The sequence below is a fragment of the Lotus japonicus genome, chromosome 4 (assembly GCF_012489685.1).
Source record: "Lotus japonicus ecotype B-129 chromosome 4, LjGifu_v1.2".
Lineage (NCBI taxonomy): Eukaryota > Viridiplantae > Streptophyta > Magnoliopsida > Fabales > Fabaceae > Lotus > Lotus japonicus.
The window spans coordinates 11,157,524-11,172,754 of record NC_080044.1 but is presented as its reverse complement, the minus strand read 5'-3'; the positions used below and the strand labels follow the sequence as shown (position 1 = coordinate 11,172,754).

The 15,231-nt window shown below is 35.7% G+C and overlaps 1 protein-coding gene across 1 annotated transcript; it reads right to left on the bottom strand.

Moving 5' to 3' along the window:
• Nucleotides 1-150: 150 nt before the first annotated feature.
• LOC130714077 (probable inorganic phosphate transporter 1-9) lies at nt 151-5,365 on the bottom strand. Its single transcript, XM_057563942.1, has 3 exons — nt 4,595-5,365; nt 2,988-3,293; nt 151-1,283 (listed from the first exon to the last, which is right to left on the bottom strand). Exons 1-3 carry the CDS (start codon nt 4,981-4,983, stop codon nt 416-418), a joined length of 1,563 nt encoding a protein of 520 aa, XP_057419925.1. The 5' UTR covers nt 4,984-5,365; the 3' UTR covers nt 151-415.
• Nucleotides 5,366-15,231: the final 9,866 nt, after the last annotated feature.

Genomic DNA, 15,231 nt, shown 5'->3' with positions numbered 1-15,231 from the left:
TTGTACTTAGATTCTAGCACCCGTTATGCAAGCTTAATTCATTTTGGCTTAAAAAAAAAAACTCATTTCTCTTTTGATTAACATCAACATCAAACAAACTCTTGTATTGATAAAAAAAATCTTATTTACATCTGAATAACATTATCAAAATTCATGAAAAGTTGTAATAATCTAAATTTAGAAATTGATTTCTGCAAATACAAACATACCATTCCACCCACAACGCCTTTCAACACCTTAGTTCATTTGTACAAATCTTTTCATCAAAATCATCATTGGTTTTCCTGCCATTTTTGATAGAGTAGAGAAATATTCTTTATTTATTTACCTGTAATGTAATTATGCATGCAATTAAATAAATAATATTTCCCTATTCTATCAATTTTTATACAAGAGATACCAAAGTAGTCTTAAGTTAAAGACCATTATGCTCTTCAGGCTCCAGATGAGGCTCAATCTCATTTTCTTCCAAAGAGCGTCCATTGGTTTCCTTAGTGAAAAAGTATGTGACAAACATGCCCACTATGCACACCACTCCAAGCATGGTCAAGGAAACTTTCATTCCAATCCCCTTTGGATATCCTTCCTCCTTCTTCTTATGTGAAGCCCACACAAACCCAACAGATCCAATGATTGCCCCAACTTTGCCAAAAGCCCCAGAAATTCCATGACATGTGGATCTAAACCTGGCAGGGAAGAGTTCTGCCGGGACTATGAAAGTGGTGGTGTTGGGTCCAAAATTTGCAAAGAAGAAAGCAAGACCATAGAGGACCATGAATCCTTTACTTTTATCGTTGTTGTCTCCGTCATCGTCGTCAACCGTCCAATATGAGTAATAGGGAATCCCAATGGCGAAAAAAGCCAATGCCATGAAGAAGAAACCCATCATTTGGATTTTGACTCTTCCCACACGATCAATGAAGTACACTGAGAAGAAGTAACCGGGAATGGTGGAGCACACAGCAATAATGGCTTGGATTTTTGCAACGTTGAAAGCCTCTTGATACAAGTCCACTTCTTCTTTGGGCTTGAGGTGGATCTTGTATATTTCACTCTGGAATAGAACCTGGCTGTAGAACACGATGTCCACTAGAAGCCAGTTAGCGGAACAAGCAAATAGATCACGCCCGTGGTAACGAAAGAAATCCTTAGATAGGAGTGAATATGCATGCATGGTTGGTGGCACTGGGTTTTCTTCAACGATGTCGGTTATTGAGATGTCTAGTACTTTCTCCATGTCCTTTGCTGCTTGCAACACATTTTGTTCCACTAATGCTGTATACCTGATGTACATGATAACTCACCTTTGTCAAAGTCAAATTAATGTTCTACTAAGGCAGAAACAATGCAGACCATCTCACATAAATTACAGAGGTCTCATATTCACTAGATATAGATCATATGACCAATGTAGTTCTCACATATGAAAAGACAATCGATCATCAATTCTTAGCTTTTGGGCTGAGTTAGGTCTCTAAATTTTAATGACATTTGAATGTCATGGTTAGGAATTGTGATCATTTGCTTGAGCAAGAGACTCTATTCCTCAATGTACATTTCAAACGGCATGTTATATAATTTTATTATTATTTATGCACACATCAATACCAATATGATATTAAAACAATTACCACATTAAATTTTTTTAATTTAGTTCAAACTATTTGTCATTTCATATGAGCATATAATAATAATTTTTAATTTATTTTTCATTTTCATAATTCTATTAAATATAAATAGAATAAAACAAATAATTTTATATTTTAATTTTTTAGTACATCGGAAAGATAAATTGCGCCATTCAGGAATTGATCCCTAAACCTCTCCCACCTAATCCATATGTCCCCTATAACTCTTACCACTAGAGCTATCATTCGGAGACATTATATATTTTAATTTAAATTTTTTTTGGTACATCGAAAAGATAAATTGCATCTGTCAGGAATCAATTCCTGGACCTCCCCATACCCAACCCATATATCCCTCAACTCCTACTACTTGAGCTATCCTACGGAGATTATATATTTTAATTTAATAAAATAATTTTTTTTTAAACATCGCAAAAATAAATTGTACCATCCATTAGTGAATTATTATGTCTTCCGAGCGTTCATGGCTAATTGGCTACATCCAAATTAATTTATTTGAACCAACACGTTGATAACAATATTAGTTAATATGACATGATAGACTTAAGGGGGTTATATATATGTAGGATCATTTATTATTGAGAAAATGGTTGATGCACAAATAGTGTAATACTAATCTTTTACATTATCGACCAATCAAGTTTTAAGAAAAAAATTCCATCAACTAATTGATTAAATGAAAAAATGATTTTCTCACATTTTTAAATTCTGATTTGCTGAATTTGTTAAAATCTTTGAAACTACAAATACATATATATAGAAATTATTCTGTTTATTATTTATTTTTAATCGTTTTTAATATCCAACAAGAATCACGAGCTAGCCCCTTCACAAATTAAAATAACCAACCTTACATTTTCTATTATATAAGGTTGTAATTTGGTGTTCTTTACGGGCATATACCGTACGATTCTTTGATTTATATATCTTTCTAGTTTATTAATAGATTAATGAAACGCGGAAACTTACGTAAGGGAATGGCAGAATAGTTACTAATCATCCTTTCTATATTCTATTTTTATTTTGACCAAAAAATATTCTTAGTTTAACTGGTTAGACTTTTTCTTGTTGAAAGCCTAAGACAAGGACATAATGAAGATATTGAATAGGAATTCAACCAGGATATACATCGATCATAGCGTACGTCCTTGTCAAATATTTAATTCTATCATTCTTCAGTACCAAATAATCCATACGTGAAGAAATTTTCTGTTTAATTTTTGTGGTTATGATACCTAGTAGACATGACTAATAGAATGGACACAAAGAAAGTCCTAGGTAGTATAGTAGTGACTAAAACCGAAGACTTTAACGTTAAGTGTTAAGAGAGGAAGATACCTGGCTGTTTCAGGCATCATCATACGCCAGTAGTAAGTCATGGCTGCCGGAACTGAGCCTATCATCAGTATCAACCTCCATGCAACGTCAGCCTCCCGAGGCGTATCAAATGGGGAAGATGGCTTAGACGCACGGCGGAATATAGAGCAGACCACCATGGTGACGGTTGCGCTGGCTAGTATGCCGAATCCTTGCATGGAAAACACTGCCGCTATGAAAGAACCTCTGGTTCTTTTGTTGGCAAACTCGGACATAATGGTAGAAGATAAAGGGTAGTCTCCACCAATCCCTAGCCCCAAGATGAACCTGCAAAATAAAATTAAGAGTATCAAATTCATTTTTTTTTCCTTACAAATCTTTGAAAAATATAAAAATATAAAAATAAAAAGTTTTTGTGTTGGATTGAAACTCTTTAGTTTTCTAATATAAAATATATAATGGTAATTACATGTGGTTTTGAACATAATTAGGACATTAGAATGTCATGTTTATTAGGATTTGTCTAACATGCATAAATTGTTTTTGTTGTATAATTTTCTCAGTCTCTTAAGGGTAATTGCAGGTGAAGGGTTATGGTTCGAACCCTAAGGAGAGATAATTTGTACTAATTTAATAACAACTAACATTTACCTATAAAAAAAATATCTTGCGTTCGAAGGCCATTGGAGGTCATTCGGGGTGCTTTGCTTTCCTTAATCTCCTGAATTCTTTCCTTGGTTTAATTTCCTTAAAAGTACAGTTCCAGGGGGAATAGGTAGCTCATATGGTTGAGATAAGGGTAATTGTACGTGTAGGGTAAGAGTTCGAACTCTAAGGAGAGATCATTTATACTAATTTACTAACAATTAACATTTGCCTATTAAAAAGATATCTTGCGTTTGAAGGCCTCTTTATTGAAGGTCATTCGGTGTGCTTTGCTTTCCTTAATCTCCAAAATTCTTTTCTTGGTTTAATTTCTGGCTGGAGTTTTTTAGGGGGTTAGGGGTTATGTTGCTTTGATCGATGTTATTGTTTGATTATGGGGGTTATTGGGTATATTTTTCCTTTGTGGGAGTTAGGCTGAGTTGATTTGTTAGAGCTATTCTTCACTTTTGTACAATTTTGCTATTCTTTTGATATTTACCATCTTCCATCAATACAGATTTTTTCTTGAAAAAAACACTATCATAATGCATTCGTTAATGTTTCAAAGTATAAACCTTGATACAGCAACCGCAATTACTAGAGGAATTGCAATGGTAAATATAAATTAGGGTGTGAAAAAGGTTGAGAGTTCCATTTAACTTTAAGATAGGAAAATGATTTGTAGATATATGCATAATATAGACTTATAAGAGACATCTATCTAAAGTGTAAAATGAAGATAAGAAAAAGAGGTAATTGATGTGTGTGTTCGATCGATGTGTGCTTGCTTATGTTTAAGATATGTTTAAGGATATGTGTATAAGATAGTAAGAAAAGTCTCCTCAGAATTACACCCACTTATTTATTTGAATTTTTATTCACAAAATTAATGGTGTGTGTGTGTTGTAAGGTAGACAATTCCATGTGAAAAATATAATACTAGATAATGTCTAATATGCAATAGAAACCAGGCCAGTTAATACCTGAAGAAGCCTAGAGAGAGGAGAACGGCGGTTCTTGTTGTAGAAATGGAGAAACCAGAAGCCAAGGAGCTGACAACCATCAACAACAAAGCAAACCCATAGACACGGCGGCGTCCTTTGTGGTCACCTAGCCACCCAAAGACAATCTGTCCTGTGGCGGTCCCTAACAGCGCGACCGCCACGAGGGCAGACGCCACGACAGGGCTTACCTGGCGGATCTCTTGTGAGTCACTGTAATAAATCCTTCCCAGCATCTTGATGATGAGAGTGATGGTGAAGAGGTCGTAGGCGTCGGAGAATAGCCCCATCCCTGCTATGATGATGGCCTTGAAGTGGTAGTACTGTGTCTTCGCCGAGTCAAGAGCTGACAGCACCTTCAACCCCGCCATATTCTCTAGCTAGTTGATGATGCACAGACAAAACTTCACCAGATCTAGTTATGGCTCTTGGGACTCAAACTTTGGTTATCTATATATTAGTAGCATTATATTTATATTCATAGGAGGAGTAGAGGACCTGCCAAATGGAAAGTTGAAATTCAGATTTTTTGTGTTGTCTTTGTTCTTGTGGGGCTTTTTGTGCTTGTATTGAGGGGACTAGGAAATTGTAGGGGAAACTTAGGTGTTTGTGACAAGCGACGACGACAAGGAATAGGGACTAGGAAGGTTGCTCTGGGAAATGGAATTCTAGTGCAAACCAATTGGCTTGCATCTAATTAAGTCAAACTGAGTGGATTCCATAAAAAGGTGCGAATCAAATTCATATATCTTCAATTTTTAAAGACATGTTCTGCTGTCATCTATTTATAATACCCTGTTATGTCATATGCTAAAGGTTGTCAGTTGTCACTCATATATATTTTCCTGTAGTTTATTTACATGTTGAATAGTTGGTTTAGAAATAGTTTTGGGGATTACGTAGTCGTTTAGTACGACTGAGAAACGAATGTAACGATTCCCTAATCAAGTCATTACTTGAGAAATGGACTTTGTTCTTCAATGCAGTTCCTAAGATACTCCAAAAAGTTTTTAGTGATTGCTATTGAAGAGTTTGTATCAAAAGGATGACTATAAACTAAGGTATGACGAAAATGGATAAAGAAAGACTTAAATCGGTTGAAAGTAAAGGACATAAAGCTAATAAATAAAGTGTTGAAAGGGTGAATGGCCGAAGAAACTTAAAAGAAAAACGGTAAAGGAATTGAAATGTAAAGGAAAAGTTAAATGAGGGGAATTTGTAGTTTAAATGATTGATGAGTTGTGTTGTGTACAAATGACCCTTCCTCAATTTATAGAGGCAAATTTCGCTAACCTACAACTGTTAATAACTTCTGCCACCACTTGCGTTTCCTGTTGGGGGTGTTAGAAGTTACTTCCTCTGATCATCCTAGAAGCTTTAGTTAAGCTGAGCTTCCTGCTTCGGCTGGTTGTTCAAGCGGTAACCATTTTCCCTATTTTCAAGGGACAAACCATTATATAGTTTTCTACACTCGTAGTCCTTCTAGAACCTATGCAAAAAATCTTCGTTGTAACTAAGACTTGTGCACCTTCCTCCAATTTTGTCTAAATTCAAACCTTTAGTCGATTCATGTTTTTCTTGATCGTCTGCTCACTTCCTTCGGCTAAAACCGCTCACGACTTGTGTGTCATTTGGCAAGTGAGATGTTTCGACTATTTTCTTGTTGTTACATAATTTTTGGGTGGCAACACATTGCCCCCTACATTTTCAAGTTATCCATTACTCGGTGAATTAGAATTTTAATCATTGACCCGCATCCCGAAGTGGAAAACCACAGGGACACAATAGGGGGATTGGATTGTGTCTATGAAATTCGATTGTGATTGACTAGATTTCTCTGTCTTCTAATAAAAGCTCTAGATAGACGCATCGTCTATAGGAATGCAATGCAGACAGTAGAATAGATTTAAAGGGCAAACGGACAGTGTACAAACATATTTTATCCTGGTTCACCCAAAGTTAGAGGACGTCCAGTCCTTGGTTTCCAGCAAGCTTTCCACTATCATCCAAGTAACAAAGACTTCTCCTTAACAAGTATTCTTTTATCATGCCTCTTCAAGCACGCACAAGTGTTTTATGTCATACCACTTCAGGCATTAACAAGTATTCTTTGCAGGATAAAATATGTGGGTACATTGTCCGCTGCCTTCCAAATTACTTATACTGTCTGCGTAGCTCGTCCTTGGACGATACATTCATCTAAAGCTATTGGTAGATACCATGAATGATCTAGTCAATCGCGATTACTCAATAGACACAATCCAACCCCATTTTATTGTGTCTCTGTGGTTTTCTTCAAAAGATAAGGTCCTCTTTCCAAAAAAGTATATTCAACATGGATCACAATTTCAAGAGGAATTTTTATGGGAGGCGATAGTTATGTGAGTATATAATCAAACTACACATGGGTTTCATTGCTTGTGAACTTGCAAGATATAATTGGGTATGAGTGAAGAAATGTGGCCTTATATTCGAAAAGAATTTATTAAGGAGCTTCAACAGTTTCAGGTAGAATACGATACACTTTATCGGTTAGTTGCAGGGTGCAAGAAGTACTTGATGCCCTGTTTATGAACATAGGCAATTAGTCACTCCAGATAAGTGGATATCAATCCCAAGTATGGACCATCTTATTACTACAATGTTTGAAGTTGTTTTTGACTTCTTGTCAAAAGTTGTTCGTATGACATTCTTACCACTTTGTTTCTAAAAAGAAAAAAAGACATTCTTACCACATAGCCATGCCCCTAGTCCTCAAATTGATAGTTGTTGGATATGTCAATGGTAATCACTTTGTGCATGTATAATGTTTTTGCAGAATTTTATGTTTGCTTCACTAACACATGTTGTTTCACTATTTTGTAATTCCTTCGTTCCTATTTAACTGTTCACTTTGAGTGGAGACACACATATTAAGAGTGTGATTAATTTTGTTGGTTTTTAGAATTTTTTTTCTATCTATTTTACCCTTTAAAAGAAATTGCAAAAGAGCTTACTAATGACTTACCATTATATATTTGTAATTATTATTGACGGAATTTTTTTTGTAATTTAGGTTGTTTAAATTTTGGAAGCATGCTTTTATGAAAGTTGAAGTATGTAATTGATTCTCTACTGCAACGATCATTTTACTTGCTGCATTTTAATTTGCGGTATATATTTGTTGCGCGCTTTTAGCATACCGCAAATATGAATTGGAGTTTGTATTGCAAAATACAGAAAGCAGAATTACTTTTTCTAATTTAATGTTCCAACTAGTGGCGGAACTTGGATATAAAATATAGGGGGGCCAAAATAATTTTCGAATACATAAATTAAAATATATTTAGAATATAAATATTAAAAATTTATGACAAGTTACATTAATAAGCTTTGAAATTTTGTTAAATTTCTAACAGTAAGCTATAGTAAAAAAATGGAGCTAAGTTACATTAATATAAATAAAATTTTGAGATTTTGTTAAATTTGTAAGAAAAATTCTAACAGTAAGAGCATCTCCCATGTAAGGTTCTTAGTTCTTATTTTGGAGTTAAGAACTAAGAACTTTACCATTGGAGATGCTGACATGGACTCCTTAGTTCTTAAAAATAAGAACTCACTTCTTATATAAAGAGTTTTGCTTTTTAAGTTCTTAGCTTAAAATATTAATTATTTCTCTCTCATCCAAATTACTTTATGAAAATAAAAAGTATAAATAATGTGGTTGGTGGGACCAAATGAATAGTGGTAAGAACTAAGAACTAAGAACTAAGAACTCATGGTTGGAGCAAACTTGCTTGAGAGTTGCTTAAACACATGTGGCAATACCAGTGTTTTAAAAACCGGACCGGACCAGTCGGTTCGACCGGTTGGACCGGGAACCGGACCATGTACCGGTCCAGAATGCCTCAATAACCGGCGATATGTCAAACCGGAGTTGAACCGGAAAAACCGGTGTAAAACCGGGGAAACCGGGAAAAACCGGTGGTTTACCGGTTACAACCGGTTCATTGGAAAAGTCCTAAGAACGTCCAAATCTGCATTAACGTAACCTTCTCTAACCGGTCTTCTACTCTTCTCAGCCGCCACCTTCTCCAATATCACAGGCAAACAACGGCGGCGAATGACAAGTTGCGACCCAGAGAGCAAAGTCCTCTCTATTTTTACCGTAAAGAATAATTTTAGCACCAATCTTCAGCTTCTATGTATGCTGGAAAAGAAAAGAAAGAAGATGATGATGCATTCGGTTGAATGGGGGACTGGGGGAGATAAAATATCATAGAGGGTGGTTATTTGCTATGAGAGATCACACAGAACAGAACAGGGAGAGAAGATGGCTACCCACAGTGTTGTGCGGCTGTGATGTGAACATTAGAAAGAGGAAAAGATAGATAATATATTAGAGTTTCTTTTTCTTTTTGGGCTACTAGTTTTTTGGGCTACTGGTTACGTAGCTTTAGAATTTGGATATACATCTAATTAGGTTGTAAAGTGAGTGGGTCATTGCCAAAAAAAAAAACGTGATCGCACTGTAGAATAAAGGCTGGGTTTTTTTTTTGTCAAGAATAAAGTATTTGTTTTTTTTCTTTGCTATACATGACAAAATTTAATGGGTTGGTCATAAGTATTTATTATTAATTAATACTACTATTTCAAAAATATACTTATTAATTTATATTTTAACTATTTAATAAATTAAAAAAATTATTTAATAACAATCGGTTGAACCTCGGTTCAACCTCGGTTTGACCTTTAAACCTTAAACCAGTGTCTTGACCGGTTCAATGACCGGTCCGGTTTTCAGAATATTGGGCAATACAGACCCACATGAATAGTGTTAAGAACTAAGAAATAAGAACTAGCATTGGAGATGCTCTAAGAGCTAAGAAATAAGAACTAAGAGCATCTCCAATGCTAGTTCTTAATTCTTAGTTCTTGGCACTATTCATGTGGGCCCTTACTGCCACATGTGCTTAAGCCAATGGCAGATCCAGGACCCGGGGTCAGGGGGTTCAAATTTTTCAAATGAGTACATCGATAAAAATTCGTCCATGACCTTCCTAAAATTAAAAACATATCAATACCATAATCAGAATTCTTAATATATCTCATGACCAATAATCAACAAATTATGTGCAAATGAAAATGGGATATTTTAATAGGAAGTAGAATTAGAAAGATGGGATAATTTCAACACTGAAATGCTGAAGTCCTGGATAGAGAAATACAGGAAATGCACAAATCCTTTTTTTTTATAAGCCAATGAATTAAATTGAATAGAGTTCAAGGGGTACTCTAACCCATAGTACAATCAAACAGTAAAAAGAAAAGACCAACTAAACATGCTACTGCATCAAAACATACAGCACCTACGCTAGTTCCTAGATAAACAAAGAGGGACCAGCCAAAAGCAAAACAAAGACTACCAGCTAGCAGCAGAGGATGGATTGTTACTGCATAATTTTAGTACTACTTTGCTGTCAAGACATCCCTGTAGAAACAAGAGACTTTATCCACCAATCCTCTCCAATTGGAGCCAAACACAAAACCTGCCCAGATTAAGCACCAAAGACAAGACAAGAAGAGGGTTGCAGAAGCAGAAAATTGGTCCAAATTCACACTGCCAGCTCAGATTGATTCGAGACAAACCTGGGGACTAGAAGTCCATTCAAAAAGCGAATAGGTAAACCCTTTTACTTTAGCTTTGAGCCAACCCCAGGTCATGTATTGAATCACTTCTAAGGCATTCGAAAAATCAGGTTCTTTCTCTATGAAGATCACATTATTTCTACCATTCCAAATGACCCAAATCGTAGCCAACCATATCAGACCTGCAACATTTTTTCTGTCCCTTCCTTCATACTGTCCCAGGAACTGGTTGAAGTGGGATGTACCTTCCTTATGTGATACAGGTTGGATACCAAGCCAATGAGACACTTTTCCCCATATTGTCCATGAGACGGCACAATTGAAGAAGAGGTGAGAAGTTGATTCAACAGCTTGGGAAAGCTTTAAAACTGAAAAGAATCCAGTTGAATGAAAATGATTTACAAATCCATTAAAAGTAACAAATCATGAGATATTACAATTTACAAACACAATTATTCGAGAGTGGATAAATTTTTGATTGAACAGAACCACAGGCAATAAAAAAGACATGATAAAAAAATCCACAAAATAACTTTAAAGCAAAAAAAACTAAGGAAAGCATGGCATGCGGCCAGAAAAAGTAATCCTCATCATATTCCCTATCTAACCTACAAAGAAATTGAGAATTGCAGCTATTTAGCTTTTGTGATGCAACTAGAAATTTTTTACCAGGCGAAATTAAGCTGTTTTTGGTTTAATTTGCTTCACCCTTGAATAGAGGAAAACACCGGCAGGAAACAGAGTGCAGCTAGAAGAGATCTGATGTATAGTTGTCTGAAAGGAGCAGAAAAGGAACTTGAGTTAAGCAAGCTTGAGAAAGGAGAAGAGAAAATAAATCAATTTAGGGAAATCAGCCATACCTAGGGTGAGGCGCGGCTGGACTGGTCTGGTGGACGGTGGTGGCGTGGTGGTGCGCCAACGCCGTGCGGCCGTGCTTGATGATGACGGCCAGGCCTAGGTGAGACTTGAGAGTGAGTGAGTCGTGAGAGAATGAGAGTCTGATCTGATGTGAGTGTGTGAGAGAGGGAAAGGAGAAAGGGTATGGGTGCAAATTTAAATTTTCAGGGGGTTAAAAAAAAACAATATAGGGGAGTAAGTAAGAATTTCTTTTTTTTTCAGGGGGTTCAACTGAACCCCCTGACTTGTATGTGGGTCCGCCCTTGGCTTAAGCAACTCTTTGCAGATTTTGCTCAAACCATGAGCTCTTAGTTCTTAGTTCTTATTACTATTTATCCGGTCCTACAATACCATTATTTTTATATTTTTTATTTCCATATAATTTTGACTTAAATTTAAATGCTAATTTAATACTTAAATTAAATGAATGAGAGAGAAAAAATTAACTATTTATGCTAAGAACTCAAAAGTAAAACATCTTATATAAGAACCCAGTTCTTATTTTTAAGAACTAAGAACTCCACGTCATCCCCTCCAATGGTTAAGAACTCAATTCTTAGTTCTTAACTCAAAAATAAGAACTTAGAATCTTGCATTGGAGATGCTCTAAGTAAGCTGTAATGATATATGATATTGTATGGTGACTCCATAAGAGGCTATGAAATCGCATGACAATGTGGTGGTGACTCACACTTGAGGGGGGGAACGTTGAGAATTCAAGTGTGATTTAGAGACTCTATTTTGAGCTCTTCAATTTCCTCAACTAATGATATCAAAGTATAAAGATAAAAATGTGAAAATCTCAGAAGGATTCAAAATGCGAGAAAATATTCTTTGAAATATTGAAGCATTATTTTGATCATCGAAGTTTTTCATATGAAACAAGTGATTGTGATTGACATATGACCGGTTAGACAATCCCGAGTCTTATGATGTGAAAGTCTATTTTCCATATGTTGTTCTCAATGCCAAAAATTAAAATTGTGGCAAAGTAAGGGGAATTCCCTATGATTCTTGAATATATTTGATGTGATACATGTGCACATATTTAGTGTATATCGATGCATCGACCTTGATAGAGTGAAATTTCCAACCTTGATCAAGTTGGTATGTGACATGATTTTGAATGTCGAGTTGCACATGTTCATATTTAAAATGATCTAGCAAAGATATTTAGCTAAATGCTTCTTATTTATAGCTAGACAATTATTAAGAGAACAAATGTCCTTATTTTATTTGGACATGTGATGTTGCTAGTACTAGAAACATTTATATGCATCAAGCCAATGAATTATTATAATTCTCCCCATTGCAATGGTTCATTGTCAGGAACCTAATATCTCTCATCTAAGAATTTTTTATGTGAGCTATGTGTTCTCCGTTGTCCAGCAGACAACACTTAGATGAGATTAAAAGAAAGGTAAGATTATGCTATGAATTTGAGTTATTGGTAGAAGATATTGCATATCTTACTTATCGTTATTTATCGGCATCAGGGGGAGAGAAAAACTAAGCAGCTCTGAAAATTTGTGTAGAATGCATATATATGCTTGCACACAATAATGTGAACCTAAATGCATTCTCTGACCTAAAAGGGATTTCTAAATTCCTTTATGCTGAAAATGTAATTCTCTATTGAAATTTCATTTGGCTAAGAAATGCCTAAACTTGGTTCCAAAGATAAATCTTAGAGAATGAATATGGTCTTATTATGAGGAAAATTATCATGAAAAATGTAGAGATTACAAAAACTGTTTAAACCTCCTGAAGAGATTGAGGTACCTGTGATTATTAATACAAAGAGATCTCAATCTATTATATCTCTACAAGTTGAAATAAGGAACCAAGAACTTGAAAAATTGTCGACAGATAAGTAGCGTTCAATATTATAAGTGCGAGAATATTGAACCCATATTAAAGGGTGTGGTTGGCCAACGTATAAAGAAGCAATTAATTTACAAAAATATAAGAGTTTAGGACTTAAAGTCTATACCCCAAAGATATAAAAGGATATTGCATAGTTGTTTGGTTCTGAATTGTTCATTGATTGACAAAATGGAACATGCTTTTAACCAGTTCCGGTTTCTTTGTCCAAATATGAATACGAGAAATTCTACATCGGAGATTCATCCATCACCTTGCAGACAACACAAGGCTAAAGGAGGACACATCAAGGGAGATAGAACAAAGCACATATCACCGAAACTCTTTTTTCACTCATGATCTACAAAAGAATGATGACATAAACATCCAACAAATTCGTTCAAGTGATAATTTGGCAGACTTATTTATGAAGACTCTTCCAACAACAACATTTGAAAAGCTTGTGCGAAATATCGGAGTTCGTCGGCTGAAAGATCTCAATTAAAATGCATTGTACTCTTTTTTCCTTAACCATGTTTTTTTTCCCATTGAGTTTTTCATGGTAGGGATTTTTAATGAGGCAGTGTACAAAGACGAGCTATAGAATGATGCACTCTTTTTCCTTCACTATGTTTTTATCCCACTGGGTTTTTCCTAGTAAGGTTTTAATGACTCACATTCTTAAGGGATGATCATCCAAGGGGGAGTGTTATGAATAATTTGGATGACCATCATGGGCCAAGCCCAAGCCCATGTAACTTGGCCTTTTCATCCATATTCACCCCTATAAATACAAAAGAGATGCATCAAGATGAGCACTCCCCATTCACACTATTATGATTATTCTCTCTTCTTTTGCTCTCTTCTCTCTTTACTTGCTTCTCTCTACCTCTTCTCTTCTATATACTTATTCTGCTCACACTTATTCTCAACAAGTTATACATAATGAATTGGTACTTGATGATTGATTTTATTCACTGCATTTATTCAATTTCTTTGCAGTTGTAGTTAAAGTTGAAATCTTCTTTTCTTGAACATAATTGTGTGGGGTTTGGATAACTGGATTGTAAGTTGAGAACTGTTCGAGTAAGGGAATATTGAACCTCAGTATTGGATGCTGGCAAGGTGGTAGGACGGGTAGTATGGGGCACTCCTCCACCGAAAGGCCTCCTTAAAGATGCATACCTTAAAGATGTTCTGACGCTTAAGTCATCAAGTCTAGTGAGAAATAAGGATTAGGGTTGAATATATAAGGTGGACCTGAAGTGTATCTCATTTATGTGTATATATAGGTAGGGTCGTAACTAACATGTGGAAAATCCAGTTGAGAGGTGATATTGTTATTTAACAGATATTGTGCAGTAATTGGAGATGTTACCTTAGTTAGGATCCTTATTGTCATGATGTGTAGGATGATGACCCGAGGTTTATTCTATGTTTATCGAGTCCTTCTTGTTTCTTTCTTTTCCTTTTTGAGTCCTTTATTGAGTTTTAAGTCAAGTTGAGTCCCTTTTTATTTCATAATTGCATCTGCATTAGTTTAGGTGTTTTTAATCAATTTAGTTAGTCTTTTTATTAGTTTAGTTAGAGAGTAATTCCTATGGTCAGTTTTGAGCTGAAGTCCTTTGAATTCATGAGTGTTGATGAGCTTTTGGGGGTTTTTGTTTGCTGGATTGAATGTGGGATTGAGGAAATATCCATTAATGAGAAGTTTTCAGGAGTTACATGGTTGTTATCATAGAGTTTTTGAGATGCTTTTCAGGTTTGATAGACTCTTGATGGCTAATGATGATGGTTGAAGGCAAAATAATGAGCAATGATGATTGTTGAAAAGGAGGTTACAAAGCTGCTGAAAAACTGTTGAAGACCACGCATGTGCGCCCCTCAGGCCACGCACATGCGTGGTGGTTCTGTATGAGGAAGGGGCTGGAACGTGAAGACCACGCATGTGCGCCGTTATGGCCACGCACATGCGTGGTAAACAGACTTAAAAGCTGAAAATTGACAGATTGGCCACGCATGTGCATGGTGGAGACCCCGCACATGCGTGGATTACCGCTGGAAACTCTATAAATAGGGATTTTGTTATTTCTTTTAGGTATCTTGTAACTTTTGAACAAAAATTAGAGGTTTAGGTTCTTGGAGCTTGTGGGAGGCTTCTTGGCCCTCTTCTTTCAGGTTTTTATTCCTTTAGTTTGCATTATGAATTCCCTAGCCATGCTTGGCTAGTT

Excerpts from the sequence above, each read along its gene's own strand:
- LOC130714077 (XM_057563942.1), bottom strand. The coding sequence starts at position 4,983 with ATGGCGGGGTTGAAGGTGCTGTCAGCTCTTGACTCGGCGAAGACACAG. Across the intron at positions 3,294-4,594 it reads CTCTCTCTAGGCTTCTTCAG|GTTCATCTTGGGGCTAGGGA; the intron begins GTATTAACTGGC and ends TTTATTTTGCAG. Across the intron at positions 1,284-2,987 it reads ATGATGCCTGAAACAGCCAG|GTATACAGCATTAGTGGAAC; the intron begins GTATCTTCCTCT and ends CATGTACATCAG.